This window comes from Jaculus jaculus, chromosome 6 (genome assembly GCF_020740685.1).
Source record: "Jaculus jaculus isolate mJacJac1 chromosome 6, mJacJac1.mat.Y.cur, whole genome shotgun sequence".
Classification (NCBI taxonomy): Eukaryota; Metazoa; Chordata; class Mammalia; order Rodentia; family Dipodidae; genus Jaculus; species Jaculus jaculus.
The window spans coordinates 59,995,861-60,012,021 of NC_059107.1; the positions used below are offsets into that span (position 1 = coordinate 59,995,861).

Below are 16,161 nucleotides of genomic sequence, written 5' to 3' on the forward strand. Positions count from 1 at the left end.
TTGGTGTGGCTAGTATGCCACCATCTTACCCAAAAGTTCTTAAGCTCTTCTTAATGCCTCAGGAAAGGGACCTGAGAGTAGTACTCTTTGGGAGAAATGGTGGACATACTGGATGTTTTGACAAAAAGACCAACTTGGTACAGCTTCATAGAGAAGCAGGACAGAAAATCAAATAGCTTTTGACCTGTTTAAAATACATATATTGGTGGCTGTGGGGGCATACACATGTAATCCCAGAATTTGGGAGGCTGAAGCAGGAAGGTTACCATGAGACCAAGGCTATCCTGGGCTATATAGTGAGATGCAAGTTAGCCTAGATATAATGAAACCTTGTCTCAAAAAAGGTGAGGGAAAGCTGGGCACAGTGGTGCATGCCTTTTAATCCCAGCTCTCAGGAGGCAGAGGTAGGAGGAGTGCCATGAGTTTGAGGCCATCCTGAGACTACATAGTGAATTCAAGGTCAGACTGGGCTAGAGCAAGACCCCAACTTAAAAAAAAAAAAAAAAAGGTGAGGGAGAACTGGAGAGAACTGAATCAGTAAAGTGTTTGTCCTGCAAGCATGAGATCCTGAGTTCAGATCCCCAGCACCCATGTAAAAACCAGGTGCCATCTAGCATCAACTTCTTGCCTCCACATGCACCTTCCCACATGCATACACATGCAAAAATAATAAAGATAGGCTGGAGAAATGGCTTAGCAGTTAAAGTGCTTGCCTGCAAAGTCAAAGGACACAGGTTCGATTCCCTAGGACCCATGTAAGCTAGATGCACAGGGTGGGGCATGCATCTGGAGTTTTTTTGCAGTGGCTGGAGGCCCTAATATATCCATTCTCTTTCTCTCTCTCTCTCAAATATATTTTAAAAAATAGATTTTTTTAAAAAATAGCCAGGTGTGGTGGCCCAGACCAAGTACTCAAGAGGCAGAGGCAAGAGAATCCTTGCTGATTTTAGGCCAACTTGATCTACATCAATAGGTTGCAGGTTAGCCAGGACTACATAAAAAAAAAAAAAAACCTATTTTAATCCCCTCCATACACATACAAAAACCTGCACTCATTTGTGCATGGTTGGGCATGATGGGCCATACTCCAAGGTTGTAGGAAAATAAGACCTGCTTCAGTTAAGACCTCAAAGTTGAATTAGTGAATTCCAGGTCAGCCTTGGCTAGAGCCAGACCCTACCTCAAAACAACAACAACAACAAAAACAAACTCTCAGACTTAAGAATGAAATGATCAATTCTTTTTGTTTGTTTGTTTTGTTTTTTGTTTTTAAATTTTTATTAGCATTTTCCATGATTGAAATAATCAATTCTTTAGGCCATTAAAAAGAATATTTCCTAGCCTGGCGTGGTAGCATGTGCCTTTAATCCCAGCACTCAGAAGGCAGAGGTAAGAGGATCGCCATGAATTCAAGGCTACCCTGAGACTACATAGAGAATTCCTGAGGTACAGTGAGACCCTACCTTGTAAAACCAAAAAAAAAAAAAAAAAAAGGAAAAAGAAGAAAGAAGGAAAAAATATTTCCTGCTGGGCATGGTGGTGCACGCCTTTAATCCCAGAATTTGGGAGGCAGAGGTAGGAGGATCACTGTGAGTTCATGAGTTTGAGGCCATCCTGAGACTACATAGAGAATTCCATGTCAATCTGAGCTAGAGTAAAACCCTACTTTGAAACTCAACCCCCCCATAAAAAGAATATTTCCTTCCTTATAAGTAACTAAGATAATGTCCACAGACATCTCGAGCCTTGCTCCTTGGTCCCAGTCCAGCATCCTCAGGCCTACCCAATGTCTTTCTTGGAAAGATCATCCAAGCAGGAATAGAAAAAAAGTATAGTCAGCCTCCCTTGACCTAACCCAGGCTAGTCTTAGCCTGCTCAGTGGGCACGTGGATGGACCAAGAGACCAGTGTGACAGTCCTTGCAACTCTTACCACTTGCCCTCCCTGAGGTTTAGCAGCACCATCTAGACCCAAGAGTCCTCTTTCTTCATCTGTCTAAGTCTGACCTCTGAGGGTACTGGCATTGGGACATTGTCTTGAGACCATGGTCTTCACATTGCTAACCCACCTGATCAGGTGCTTGACTGTAAGGCCTTGATGGCATCTGATGACATCATATACTGCTGTCAGAAGCATTCTGACTGCCAGGAAAGGAATCTTGCCACTGGTCCTAGCTGCACCAGACTTTTCCACTTGGTTCTACACTGATCCTGATTCCTATTGTCTCCTCACAGAAAGTTGAGGAAGAGAACAGCCAAAGCCTCAGCCCGGTGGCCCAAGTTCCTTGGAAGGTAATGGGGCAAAAGCCCCGGGACCTCCTGCCTGCCCCGAGGCCCCAGGAGGTGGATGGATGGATAGCAGCCTATCCATGTCCATCCCAGAACCCAAACTGAGGGATTAAGAAAGTGGCTGGAAATGGGCTATTCCCTGGTGAGGGAAGGGAGGCAGGCATGGGGATGGGTTAGCTTTGATCTTAGGTAACACAAGCAGTAAGTAATGTAGGACCAGGTGAGAAGAAACCACCCATCTTCCTACTCCCAAATGGCTTGGATTGCAAACTTGACCCCCTACAGTCCTCCTCTCCTGTACCCCAGCTTCTCCGGTCTCTCGATCCATCCACATGCCCATTTTCTCTCCTCCCTTGACCTTCTGTTGACCTCCTTGCCTCTCCCTCACCTGGATTTCCCTAATTAGATTTGCCACACTGATGCTGACTCCTGAGAACAACATGAGTTGCTAAGTGCATATACTTCTGTGGTGTTCAGCAGTTGGCATGTGTAGGGAAATGCAGCCACCTTTTACTCTGCTCCCTGCTCCTGTCCCCACAGTCTGCACACAGGGTTCTTCCCAGAAACAGAATACCAACCCTCTTCTTTTCCTGAGCCACAACACATCCTTAACCACTCCTCCACCAATATCTTTCTCCTTTTTGCAGACCAGTCAACAAGCTTAAAGTCAAACCTAAGCCTCGAGTGGGCAGGGGGCCAAACAAAAGGTAAAGCTGGGAGCAAATGGGGGAGTCGGGCTGTGGCCAGGGAGGGCCCAAGACAGGCCTGTTTGGCTGAAAGAGCTGGTGAGCGATGGAGAAGCAGCAGCTCTGGACCTCCTCCAGGTCCTTTACAGACATGTGAAGCCCCGTATAGGTCTGTGGGGAATTGTGCTTGTCACAGACTTTGGGTTCTTTTTCCACATGTATGTGGTCCCCAGTGAATTCTAATAGATAATCCAGCACTTTCTATTTTAGATACTGTATCTGCCTCTTCCCCACGGGGTTAACTGTGCCAAAGGAATCAATGTTGCCACTCTACCTTTATTTGATTATTTTTAATACATGTACCAATACCTGGTGTGAAGTGAGACTCAGGGTTCCCTTTGGAACCTTTGCAGGGATGGACTGACTGAGATCCACAGTCCCTGTCTCTCATTTTCATAGTTTTCTCTTGGGCTCTCTTGGAACTCAAAGGAGTGGGAAACCTGCAACCCTTCCGTCTAACTTGTCTCCAAAAGACCCTTGGCACATTCAGCTCTCCATAATAACTTCTTCAGCAGTGAATGAAGTACAGAGAATTCATTCCTTTGTTTTGTTTCCTCCTCTCCTCAGCAAGTTCCAGGATCACCCAGTGGCTCCCTGGTGTACCTCAGCTCCCTGTTTTCTCCCTCTAGGGGTTACAAGAGGACTCACAATTCTCTTTAGCTTTGGAGTTTAGGGTCATCTTTGCCCAACATGGACATCCTTGAGTCCCTTCCCTTACCCCTACATTAAAGCACATACTGTTTTTATTAGTTATAGAGAATGGTGAGAAGGGAGTTTAGAAGTCGTAAGTCTTGGGCTGGAGTGATGGCTTAGCAGTTGAAGCACTTGTCTGTGAAGACTAAGAACCCAAGTTTTACTTGGCAGTTACCACATAAAGCCAGGTGCACAAGGTGGCGCATGCATCTGGAGTTCATTTGCAGTGGCTAGAGGTCCTGAAGTGCCCATTCTCTCCCTCTCCCCCTCCCCCCCCCCGCCTTTCTCTCTCAAATAAATAAAAATATTTTTTGAAGTCATGTCTTGGGGGGATGCTGGAGGAATGGCTTAGCAGTTAAGGCGTTTGCCTGCAAAGCCAAAGCACCCAGGTTCAATTCCCCGGGACCCAAGTTAGTCATATGCACACGGGGGCACATGCATCTGGAGTTTGTATGCAATGGCTGGAAGCCCTGGCACACCCATTCATTCTCTCTCTCTCTCTTTCTCCTTTCTCTGTCAAATAAATAAATAATAAAATATTTTTTAATAAAAAAGTTGTGTCTTGGGCTGGAGAGATGGCTTAATGGTTAAGGCACTTGCCTGCAAAGCCACAGGACCCAGATTCAATTCTCCAGTACCCACATAAGCCAGCCAGATGTACAAGGGGGCACATGCATCTGGAGTTCATTCTCAGTGGCTAGAGGCCCTGGCATGCCCATTCTCTCTCTATCTTCTCTCTCTTTCCTTGCAAATAAATAAAATGTTTTGCCTTTCCCTATGGTGGCCTCTTTGACTTTCTTTTCAGCCGTAAACAGGTCTTTGGGAGAGTACCTGATCTCTTCGCTCTTCAGTATCCATTTATCCTGGACTTCCAAGGTATTCTGGAAGGTCTTCCAGCTTCCTTTGCCTGTTTTGTTGTCAGACTTGTCTTCCTGGTGTCTTCTTAGACAACATCTAGTTATCCAGTCACTGTATTCCTTCTTACCTCTGGCATCAAAGGGTGGGAACATTACTGCAATAATTCTCAGACCCACTTCATCAGTACCAGGCCTCATCAGCTTCCCTTCCTCATGGGTTCCACCCAGCTGTTCTGAGAATGGGTCACTTTTCTCTCACATTCCAGTTCCCTCTTTGCCTCAAGCATCTCTCTGCTATTGTGGTGGTTTGAATCAAATGTCCCCCACACACAAACTCATGTGTTCTGAATGTTTGGTCCCTAGCTGGTGGCAATTTGAAAGACGGGGCCTTGCAGAGGAGGCATGTTACTAGGGGCAGGTTTTGAAACGTTATATCCAGCTCCCCCTTGCCAAAGTTCAGCTCACTCTCTTGCTACTCTCTTCCACCTGCTAGCAGGGGTGATGTCCAGCCTCTGCTCTACAGGCTTTACTCTGCCATCAGGGAGCTTCCCTTCAAGACTCTAAGCCAAAATAAAGCCTTTCCTCCCACCAGCGATTTTTGGTTGGGTGCTTTTCCCCAGCAATGCAAAGGTAACTACAACATCAGTGTTTCCAGGGTTTAACATCCCTAGTATTGCCCTATGTTCCTGCCTAGATGGCCATAGGACAATGTCAGGTTGAAGTCACTAAGCACGAACCACCTCATTAAAGACATCTACAGCTTGGCTCATGTCCTGGGTTGTCATTTTTGTTATTCACAGCTGCTTCTTTCTCTGGTCATGTAGGACCTCTAACTTTCATCTATCCTACATTTGTGTATCTTCATTCCTGCATATGCCAGTATCAGTCCTTCCTATGGTCATCATCTGATTTGTTCTTGTTTTAACTGCCCAGTTTACTGTACAATAGGGCCTCTGAAAAGACATCTAGGTTCAGACTTCCTTAGTCCTTTGCCTTCTAGCTTGTTTGGTTGTTTCAGTCACAGCATACTAGAAGGGTCCACTCACTGGCTACTCTGTTCCTATTTGTGTCTGCTACTCCCTCTTGGCCATCATTCTTACAGCTTCTCATTCAATTTGCCTAGCAGCCTTAGCCACAAGTGCCTTTGGGGCCAACGACCTAAAACAAGGTTTCTGTAAGGCGAGTCAAGTCTGGCCATACTTACCCCCAGGGTTCTTTTGCTGCAGTTGGTTTCCCAAGGACCCTCTTGTACTCAAGGCTCATTCATCCTACACATTTGACAGTCCCTGTGTCTCCCAAGGGACATACAAAGAAAAGGGATAAAAAGTCATGAGAGGTTGTGGGGATGGTGGAGGGTTGTGGGACAGGGAGGTAGGAAATCTTGTTTCACTCAACTGTACCTCATTCTGGTCTCCTCAGGCTGCTGGCCCAGCGGCAGCAACACTCTTTTGGTCTGCATGGGGTGGCGTGTGTGGGCACAGAGGCCCACCTCTCCCTCTGCTCTCTGGAGTTCTATCGTGCCAATGACACCACCAGGTGCCCTGGAGGGGGTCCTGTGGTGGTGAGCTGTGTGCCTGGCCCTCTCTACGCTGTCTCCTCTGGTCAGAAGAAGCAACAGTTGAAGCCTCAGGGGGAGGTATGTGAAACAATGAATGTTTTTGTTTTGTTGTTGTTTTGCACTGCTAGGAATTGAGACCAAGGTCTCACACAAACTAGGCATGCATCATTCAGCTATACCCCAGGTCAAGAAAGTGACTGCGACCTTTCACATCCCTGGTGGAAAGCCCTTAATTGCCCCCTCACTAAGCACAGCCTCACCCTTTGAAGGCAGATAGGAACCTGGGAGGGGGGGCTACAGACCTGACATTACCTACTCCCACCAAAATTTCATTCATTTCTCTAGTGTACATAGCCCTTACTATGCTGATGTTTCCATTCATACTGTTGGGCTTGCCTCTCTCCTACAGGCCCGTGTTCGTCTAAAGGGTGGAGCCCACCCTGGAGAGGGACGGGTGGAAGTCCTGAAGGCTGGCACATGGGGCACAGTCTGTGACCGCAAGTGGGACCTGCAGGCAGCCAGTGTTGTGTGTCGGGAGCTGGGCTTTGGCACTGCTCGAGAGGCTCTGAATGGCGCTCGCATGGGGCAGGGTAAGGGTAAAGAAGGGGGTAGATTCCTTGGGAAGGTAAGGAGTGCTCAGGCCATAAAGGTCTACTTACCACTTACTGAGCTTTGACTTCTGACCCTAGGCATGGGTGCTGTTCACCTGAGTGACATTCGATGCTCTGGCCAGGAGCCCTCCCTCTGGAAGTGCCCCTACAAGAATGTCACAGCTGAGGCCTGCCCCCATAGCCAGGATGCTGGCGTCCGATGCAACCTACCCTACACTGGGGTGGAGACCAAGGTGAGTCATATATTCTACTTTGGGATAGTTCTGACTTGTCTTCATCCTGGCGGACCTCAACCCAGGTCCCTGATATCCCACAGCTCACACACAACTCTCCATCTACGAAGACTGTATCTGATTCTAATTCACTCTCCTGCCACATCCTTGCTATAGACTCCCACCTCAACAGCCTGCCCCGCTGCCGTGCTTCCATTCTGTGTCACTACAGATTCGACTCAGTGGGGGCCGCAGCCGATATGAGGGGCGAGTTGAGGTGCAAATAGGGGGACCTGGACGTCTACGCTGGGGCCTCATCTGCGGGGATGACTGGGGGACACTGGAAGCCATGGTGGCCTGTAGGCAACTTGGTCTGGGATATGCCAACCACGGCTTGCAGGTAAGTGATGAGGAGGGGAGGGAAAGCTATGCCTTGGGCAAAGGACTGTACAAATGAGTCCTCTGGCCCAGGAGGCTGAAGCCTGTGGCCTCACAGAAACATTTATGTCCCCAGGAGACCTGGTACTGGGACTCAGGGAATATAACTGAGGTGGTGATGAGTGGAGTGCGTTGCACAGGAACTGAGCTCTCCCTGGACCAATGTGCCCATCACAGCACACACATCACCTGCAAGAGGACGGGGACCCGCTTCACTGCTGGAGTCATCTGTTCTGAGAGTGAGTAGAAGGGGTCCAGAGGAGCACTCCTGACTCAGGAAAAGCCAGTCTCCCTGTAGAGGGGGATGAAGCAACCCATCAGTCCCCTCCCTCAACAGTGACAACCATTATTTTCCTTCCTTTCTCATGCAGCTGCTTCAGATCTGCTGCTGCACTCAGCACTGGTGCAGGAAACAGCCTATATTGAGGACCGGCCCCTGCACATGCTGTACTGTGCTGCTGAAGAGAACTGCCTGGCCAGCTCCGCCCGCTCAGCCAACTGGCCTTATGGCCACCGACGTCTGCTCCGATTTTCCTCCCAGATCCATAACCTGGGAAGAGCTGACTTCAGGCCCAAAGCTGGGCGCCATTCCTGGGTGTGGCATGAGTGCCATGGGTGAGAGGGCAGAAGGGGTAAGACTATGGGGATGGGGCAAGCCTGCTTGGGGTCAGGCAAACAGATGTTCCCTTGTCCCCACAGGCATTACCACAGTATGGACATCTTCACTCACTATGATATCCTGACTCCCAACGGCACCAAGGTGGCAGAGGGCCACAAAGCTAGTTTCTGTCTAGAAGACACCGAGTGTCAGGAGGGTGAGTTGGGGTCTAGAGTGGTTTTTAGCAGCTCCAAGGCATAGTCTTGCCTTCCTGACATGTGCCAATCCCTTCAGATGTCTCCAAGAGGTACGAGTGTGCCAACTTTGGAGAGCAAGGCATCACTGTGGGTTGCTGGGATCTCTACAGGCATGACATTGACTGTCAGTGGATCGACATCACAGATGTGAAGCCAGGAAACTACATTCTCCAGGTAATGGTTTGGGCTTCAGGTAATGAGTAGGTGGAGTGCTAGATAGCTTTGTATTAGAAGAGTGCAGCTGGGTCAAGTGGCTTCTCTCTCCAACACAGGTGGTCATCAACCCAAATTTTGAGGTAGCAGAGAGCGACTTCACCAACAATGCAATGAAATGTAATTGCAAATATGATGGACACCGCATCTGGGTGCATAACTGCCACATTGGTAATTGATTTGGAGGGTACCAGGGAAGATTGGAGGGTGGCCCAAGGCTTTCACTCCTTTCCTTAAGGGGTTTGTGTCTTCCCACCCACTTCTGGACCTGTCCCCTACCTTACCCCTCAGAGGGTCTGTATTTCTTTCTGCCTCTGTGCAGGGTACCCCCACACATTGCTAGTCTACTCTACAGGTGATGCCTTCAGCGAAGAGGCCAACAGGAGGTTCGAACGTTACCCTGGCCAGACAAGCAACCAGATTGTCTAAAGTGCCACCACCATCCTCTGCAAATCACCACTGGCCCCACATTGAGAGGGGTCTGAGGCGGCCATTACCTCAGGAGCTTACCACAGAAACCCTGATGTCAGCAGGCCACCAGCCACCACATTCATACCCTATGCTATGGACCAGTTACTGTTGAACAGAAGTTACTGCCTCTCTTTCGGGGCCAACTGTCAGTATCTGTGGCCAAGCCCTGGAAATCAGCAACTGGACCCAGCACTGAGCAAAGGCCACCACGAAGAACTGCCCTGCACTAGATGGCAGCAGCTCATTGTCTTGAATAGGGAGGTCAGGATGGTCAGCTCCCACTGCTCTCCTGAGTTCACGGGGGATACAGCTTTACCTCTAGCCCTCTGGTGGGGGAAAAGATCCACCCTCCCCCATTTTTAATGATAACATGTTGCAAGGTATAATTTTATTTTATATAAAAAGTGTTCTTCAGAACCTAGGATTGGTGCTGGTGGTTGGAGGGACCTGCCCCCCACTGGTTCACTGATTCCTCTGCCCAGGTGACCTCAGAACCCAGGCTAGGAAGGCAAGGATGAAATCAGAACAGGAACCTCATAGTCTTGCTAGTGCAGTCATTCTGTGACCTCAGGGGTCACATATAATGTCAACGTTTCTGATCCCCGCCGGATCCTCACTGCCAGCTGGGATTGGGTTCGAACAGCTTCATAAACATCTTCAGCATTTTGTACTATCTGCTCCCCAATGGCCAAGATCACATCACCAGGCCGTAGACCAGCCCTATGGAGAAGGATGAACAGAGATGAAAGTAGATGGTCAAGTTCAAAAACACATGCATACTTCCCACACCCCACCATACAGGGCAGGCTCTCTTTCACCTGTGTGCAGGGGAGCCCAGGATGACTTTATGGATGAGCACACCGTGCTGAACATCAGGAAAGCTTGGCTCTCGAAGCTGTAGTTCAGCAAGGATGCTAAAAGGGCACAGATCACCCTATGAGCCATACCCAGGCCTTCTCCCCATCTTGGATGACTTCAAGTCTCTGATCAACATACTGACAAATTTATGTCCAGGACATACACTAGGCACCACAGATACAAAGGTAGTTCACTCTCTACCATCTAGCACTTAAGAATCAAGAAATGTACATAAAAAATAACTAAAGCCAGGCATGGTGGCACATGCCTTTAATCCCTTGAGTTTGAGGCCAGCATGAGACTACATAGTGAGTTCCAGGTCAGCCTTGGCTACAGTGAGACCCTACCTCGAAAAAAAACCAAACCAAACAACAACAAAAAAGATAACTAAAATACCAAATGATAAACACTGTTAAGTTGCTTGCACTGTCATTCTAGAATTCTGCTTTTAATAAAGGGGGCCGACTGTGTACCACTGGATACACTGGATTCCATCACATCACTGTGACACCTACCTAGGAGTAAGAGTCAGCATCATCACCCCAATGTAGCGGCGCTGGGACCCACTAATTCCAAACCAGGAATCTGAAAAGAGGAAAAATGAGCCCCACCCAGCCACAACCTTCCTACCTTCCCTGTCTACCAATAAAGCCCTCCAGTATGTTCCAGTGCCCCTCCCTGGTGTTCCCATCCACCATTTCAAAGGAACCTCCTTTCCCTGCAAGACATGCTCACTTTTCTTTTCCCCACGATGTAGAAACTCCCTAAGGCGATCAGAAGGGATGGCAAAGGAGATTCCAGCTGTGACCTTCATGGTGTTCACTCCAATCACCTCCCCATCCTGCAGGGACACAGGCCCCATCCCCTAGCCCAAAGGTCGTAGGGTGGGGGCGCTTGAACAAGAGTAGCACTGACTATTGGGGTTTGAGGATCTGGTTGGACACTAGGAGAGGGACAAGAGACTGAGCAGAAACTTGGTTAAACATCTTTGAAACAGGGACCCTACCCTTCCCACACTGACCTGGTTGGGGCATGGATTCTTGGAAGGGCCTCACACTCACCAGGTTAACCAAGGGACCTCCAGAGTTTCCAAACTGCAGGACAAGATGAAAGAGATCTGCAAATTCTGTATCTGCAGGCATAGCCAGGTGGTAGGCACATTCTCCAAATTCTCTCCTTTCTCAGCCCACAAAATTGCCACATTTTTGCAACCTAACCTCTGAATATGTTAGTTCGTGCCTCTATCACACAGCTGCCACTCTCCCCTTCCCCATCCAAGTTTGCCATCTCTCATATCAGGACGCACATCAATAGCTGCATCAGTCTGAATGTATTCCACATTGGTTTGGGGAAGTCCTAGGTCTCTAGCTGGCCGCTGAGCAGAACTGACAATGCCTGATGTGATTGTGTTCTGGAGTGCAAAGGGACTCCCCATGGCAACAACAAACTCCCCTTGCCGGACATCCGCTGAGCGACCGAGCGGCAGTGTGGGGAGAGGCTCCTAAGAAGTGGGCAAAAGAAACCAGTCATCTTGAGAAGGAAGCAAGTAAAGTGCCAGAGTCAGATCTGGCCTACTTCGATCCCACCTTGGTTTGAATCCTCAGCGTGGCAATGTCAGCCACAGGATCCACAGCTGTGACCACGGCCTCGTACGTGTCTCCGCTAGGCAGCCTCACTCGGACTCGGCGCCTATCAGCCACCACGTGGGCGTTGGTAACGATGAGCCCATCGGAAGCCACCACGAATCCTGACCCGTTGGAGATAGGGACTTCACGGCCAGAGAAGGGGTGTCTGAAAGGGAGAAAAGCACCGATAAGAGGAAGCTTTCCTCCACCTCCCGCTCACTTGCCTTCCGGCAAGTGGTTTCGTCGCCTCCCGGTCAAACCCACCATTACCGGTCCAGTATCTCGATATAAACCACAGCAGGTGCTGTCTTCTCCACTACGTCTGCGATGAAGTTGTACTGGCTCCGGGGAGAGGTGGGCGGCGGAGCCGGGACCACAGCGACCACCTCCGGGGGACCCCGCCCCCCGCCCCAGAACAGCAGCAGCACCGCTGCCCCAGCGCCCAGCGCCGCCGCCAGCCACGCGAGCCGACCGGCTCCAGAGGACCCAGGGGCCTGCTGGGCCCCAGACCCCGGGGTCTCCGCAGCCAGTCGTACCCGAGGATCGGGGCTCGCAGACACCAGACATGCCCGTGATCCAGGGATCCCCACAGACACCCGAGCCCGGACACTAGGGGTCTCACAAGTCACCCGGGCCCGAGGGTCAGGAGCTCCTGACGTCAGCAGGGCCCGGGGGTCAGGGGTCAGCAGGGGGCCCTTCCCCCAGCAGATCCCCCCCAAAGCCCGCCATCCCCGAAGGGTCCAGCCAGCACCCCGCCCCGCCCTCAGTGCAGCCATCAGCTCCGCCTCGGCTCTCTTCTCGCCCGCCCAATTCAGAGGCGGTGCCCAGGGTTGGAGCCGGCTGACCGCGAGACGCAGGGCACCCTGGTACCTGAAGTCCTCCAGAAGCGCCCGCCCGGACGAGAGACTTCCGGAAGCCGACCCCGCCCCGCCCAGCGAACGCCGGGAACTGTGGTCCCGGCGGGACGCTCGTTCTCCAGCCGGGCCAGGGCCGCAGGGCATGCCGGGACCGCTGTAGCCCTTCCGGGGCGCCGACGGACTGGGAGTCCCGGCGCACTGGCGGATGCCCGCGGACTCCTCCTTCCCAGGAGCCCCGGGGCCGGACGCGAAGATGGCGGCGGCGAGCGCGGCCGGCTCCCCCTGAAGCCGCAGCAATGGAGCCTCCCCCAGCGCCGGGGCCGGAGCGGCTCTTTGACTCGCATCGGTAAGCACTCGGGAAAGAAGAGGCCGGCTCCCGACTCCCCCGGGCCTTGGCGCCTGCTCACAGTGCTTTTGGCCGCAGGCTTCCGAGTGACGGCTTCCTGCTCCTCGCGCTGCTGCTCTACGCGCCCGTCGGGTTCTGCCTGCTGGTCCTGCGCCTCTTCCTCGGGCTCCACGTCTTCTTGGTCAGCTGCGCGCTGCCAGACAGCGTCCTCCGCAGGTCCCACCGCGGCGCCAGGGCAGTGTCTGGGCTGGGCTCAGCCCAAGACCGCACAGTCACCACCGCCTGTGTCCCCAGGTTCGTGGTACGGACGATGTGTGCTGTGCTGGGGCTCGTGGCCCGGCAGGAGGACTCTGCACTCCGGGATCACCGCGTCAGGGTCCTCATTTCCAACCACGTGACACCTTTTGACCACAACATAGTCAACCTGCTCACCACCTGTAGCACCGTGAGTGGGGCGAGGCCGAGAGCACCACCGTCGGGAGGCTCCCTAGCCCAAGCTCAAGGATTGCCCCTCGCCCCTACACTATCCCACCGTCACATTTTTTTTCACATTTTCCCCCATATTCTTGCTTCTCCACCCCCTCCCTGTTCTCAGCCTCTGCTCAATAGTCCACCCAGCTTTGTGTGTTGGTCTCGGGGCTTCATGGAAATGGATAGGCGGGTGGAGTTGGTGGAGTCACTCAAGAGATTCTGTGCTTCCACGAGGCTTCCCCCCACATCTCTGCTACTCTTCCCCGAGGAAGAGGCCACCAATGGCCGGGAGGGGCTCTTACGCTTCAGGTGGGTAATTACGCACAGGGTACCAGCTCCAGTTGGGTAGATGGACAGGCTTGTGTGCTTGAGTTTTCATAAACTAAGGAACTTGCCCTGATTCATCTCTTGCTCATTTCCTTTCTATCCACTTTTAGTTCTTTCCCCTTAATCTCTTTTAAAAGTTTTTATCTATTAGAGTGAGAATGAGTATGGGTACACGAGGGCCTCCCACCACTGCAAGGCCACTTTATGTGTCTGGCTTTAGGTGGTACTGGTGAATCAAACCTGCTGGTCAGGCTTTTGCAAGCAAGCACCTTTAACCGATGAGCCATCTCCCCAGCCCACACTTAATTCCCCATTTATCAGCTTATGTAGTTTGACAGTTTCCTGTTTTGATTTAGGTAGGTGCTCCTGGCTGAGCTAGCTGTTGTCCCATGCTGTGTCTCTTTCCTTTTCTAGTTCCTGGCCATTTTCTATCCAGGATGTGGTACAACCTCTTACTCTGCAAGTTCAGAGACCCCTGGTCTCTGTGGTGAGTGTGTTAGGGAGTCTCTGGGATTTGGAGGGACCCAGACCCTGTCTTAGACCTCACTTCATGACCTCCCCTCAGACGGTGTCAGATGCCTCCTGGGTCTCAGAACTGCTGTGGTCACTTTTCGTCCCTTTCACGGTCTATCAAGTAAGGTACTGTCCTCACTTTTTGGTGGCTGGGAAGAGGCTCACCACAAGGTCAAGGAAGTAGTGGCCTCTGCCCTGTCCCTTAGTATCTTTGTTAATATTTGGGCAACACTACTGACCCTGCACTCACCACCATTGCTCCATGAGAAGTGGAGAAGAGATGGCATTCTTGACCCTGGGCGTAATAACATGGCACTGGATTATCTTTACAGGTGGCTTCACCCTGTCCATCGCCAGCTGGGGGAGGGGAATGAGGCATTTGCACTCCGTGTACAACAGGTGGTAGGGTATTCAGGCAGGGTGGAGGTGGGGTGCCTCTTCAGGGAGGGGAGGAGGAAGGCTGGAGGTGGTAACACTTAAAATGTTTCAATTCTCCCTAGCTGGTAGCCAAAGAATTGGGCCAGACAGGGACACGGCTCACTCCAGCAGACAAAGCAGAACACATGAAGCGGCAGAGGCACCCCAGATTGCGCCCCCAGTCAGGTGTGTGATCTTTATATATGAAACTTCTTGCTTTTATTCAACCTACTGTGGATTCTTCCTTAGCCCTATGCTAGTTAGCTTCTTCAGATCCACTTACAATATTTCTCTCTTTCTCTCTCTCTCTCTTTGCAGCCCAGTCTTTCTCTTCCTCTTCTGGCCCTTCTCCTGATGTACAGCAGACAACTCTGGCTCATAGAGTCAAAGAAGTTTTGCCCCATGTGCCATTGAGTGTCATTCAGAGAGACCTGGGTACGGGAAAGGGTGGCTTCACACAGTATGACACATGAAACATGGGTTGTAAAGGAAGAAGGTGAACAGGGAGTAGACACTCTTCTCTCTTTCCCAGCCAGGACTGGCTGTGTAGACTTGACCATCACTAATCTGCTTGAGGGGGCTGTGGCTTTTGTGCCTGAAGACATCACTGAGGGCGCTCAGTCCCTGCCCACTGCCTCTGCCCCGAAGGTGAGACCTAGGAATAGCCAAATCCAAGACGTAGGCTAGGTTGGGATAGTCTACATGCTCCCACTGCCCAGCTTCTTTTTGATCTTGAGACCCTAGCATGGTGCCTTTCTTGCAAAGTAGGCATTCAATGCATGTTTAATGATGACTTCTCAAGCCCTCTGATACTGTGATCACTTCAGTTCCCCAGCTCTGGCCTGGTGACCCCTCAGCCCACAGCCCTGACATTTGCCAAGTCTTCTTGGGCCCGTCAGGAGAGCCTGCAGGAGCGCAAGCAGGCACTTTATGAATACGCAAGAAGGTGAGTGGGTTAGAGAACATGAGTAAGAAGGGGCAAATTGGAGAAGGGTGTTAGGGAGGTAATCTAACAAAGCTTACATGCTGTCTCTCCCCATGCCCCACAGGAGATTCAGAGAAAGACAGGCCCCGGAGGCTGATTGAACTCAAAGAAACAGGATGGCACCCAGAGCCGCAGGACGGAGACTGGGGGCAGCCCTCATCCAACTGACATCAGGCCGGATGAGTGGGTGGTAAAAAAGGGAGGGATGGGGCACCCCCAATCTCACATTAAATTCAGGGTTTTCACTCATGGTCTGTTGCCTGTCTGATTTACAAGTCCCCCTTGAGCAGCTTCCTGTTTCTTGGTTGGAGGTTTTATGGGTGAGGGATCTCCTTGTAGAGTTGTGATGGATGGTCAGCATGGAGCTGTCTGAAATAATGTCTTGCCAAAGTGACTGAAGACAAGCATCAGTTGGATTTCAGCTTGGGGCCAGGCTTACGAAGTTTCCACTGCAAAACTACAAATTCTAAACCGGGCATGGTGGCACACGCCTTTAATCCCAGCACTCGGGAGGCAGAGGTAGGAGGATTGCCGTGAGTTCAAGGCCACCCTGAGACTACACAGTGAATTCCAGGTCAGCCTGGGCTAGAATGAGACCCTACCTTGAAAAACCACCAAAAAGGGGGGAAAACAAAACAAAACAAAACAAAACAAAAAACTACAAGTTCCAGAATACCTTTCATAAGCACTGGGATATCAAATTCAAACATATTCCTGTTTGGTGACAGGAATCTGTTTTGCATAGGTTCCTGGCTAAGTTAAATAAGGTGGAGCAAATGGCCCTACCCTAAAAGCAAGCTCCAGGATTGGAGTTTGAGCTC

The 16,161-nt window shown here is 51.0% G+C and overlaps 3 protein-coding genes across 7 annotated transcripts in view; 2 read left to right on the forward strand and 1 right to left on the reverse strand.

The window, feature by feature from the left end:
• Positions 1–10,279, forward strand: part of Loxl3 (lysyl oxidase like 3) — a 36,114-nt gene extending 25,835 nt beyond the window's left edge. For 2 of the 4 annotated variants that reach the window (XM_045151739.1, XM_045151740.1), the window contains exons 5-16: positions 2,234–2,290; positions 2,935–2,994; positions 6,003–6,219; positions 6,551–6,731; positions 6,831–6,985; positions 7,197–7,364; positions 7,479–7,641; positions 7,774–8,017; positions 8,102–8,217; positions 8,295–8,431; positions 8,530–8,641; positions 8,826–10,279. In XM_045151739.1, the coding sequence (XP_045007674.1) occupies positions 2,234–2,290; positions 2,935–2,994; positions 6,003–6,219; positions 6,551–6,731; positions 6,831–6,985; positions 7,197–7,364; positions 7,479–7,641; positions 7,774–8,017; positions 8,102–8,217; positions 8,295–8,431; positions 8,530–8,641; positions 8,826–8,899 (1,684 nt within the window). In that variant the 3' untranslated portion in view covers positions 8,900–10,279. The remainder of the gene's footprint in view (positions 1–2,233; positions 2,291–2,934; positions 2,995–6,002; positions 6,220–6,550; positions 6,732–6,830; positions 6,986–7,196; positions 7,365–7,478; positions 7,642–7,773; positions 8,018–8,101; positions 8,218–8,294; positions 8,432–8,529; positions 8,642–8,825) is intronic. The other 2 variants (XM_045151741.1, XM_004668254.2) reach the window with 2 other exon arrangements.
• Positions 9,315–12,267, reverse strand: Htra2 (HtrA serine peptidase 2). Its single transcript, XM_004668251.3, has 8 exons — positions 11,695–12,267; positions 11,386–11,590; positions 11,106–11,300; positions 10,861–10,893; positions 10,535–10,640; positions 10,315–10,384; positions 9,760–9,855; positions 9,315–9,661 (listed from the first exon to the last, which is right to left on the reverse strand). The coding sequence occupies exons 1-8, from the start codon at positions 12,198–12,200 to the stop codon at positions 9,496–9,498; spliced, it is 1,377 nt and encodes a 458-aa protein (XP_004668308.1). The 5' UTR covers positions 12,201–12,267; the 3' UTR covers positions 9,315–9,495.
• A 205-nt stretch (positions 12,268–12,472) lies between these two features.
• Aup1 (AUP1 lipid droplet regulating VLDL assembly factor) lies at positions 12,473–15,589 on the forward strand. Of its 2 annotated transcripts, XM_004668256.3 has the most exons (12): positions 12,473–12,627; positions 12,706–12,843; positions 12,922–13,072; positions 13,223–13,407; positions 13,840–13,912; positions 13,991–14,064; positions 14,271–14,337; positions 14,439–14,541; positions 14,674–14,790; positions 14,888–15,003; positions 15,183–15,301; positions 15,405–15,589. In XM_004668256.3, the coding sequence occupies exons 1-12, from the start codon at positions 12,578–12,580 to the stop codon at positions 15,439–15,441; spliced, it is 1,230 nt and encodes a 409-aa protein (XP_004668313.1). In that variant the 5' UTR covers positions 12,473–12,577; the 3' UTR covers positions 15,442–15,589. The 2 variants fall into 2 exon arrangements, with proteins under 2 accessions (XP_004668313.1, XP_045007677.1); XM_045151742.1 differs by lacking the exon at positions 14,674–14,790.
• Positions 15,590–16,161: the final 572 nt, after the last annotated feature.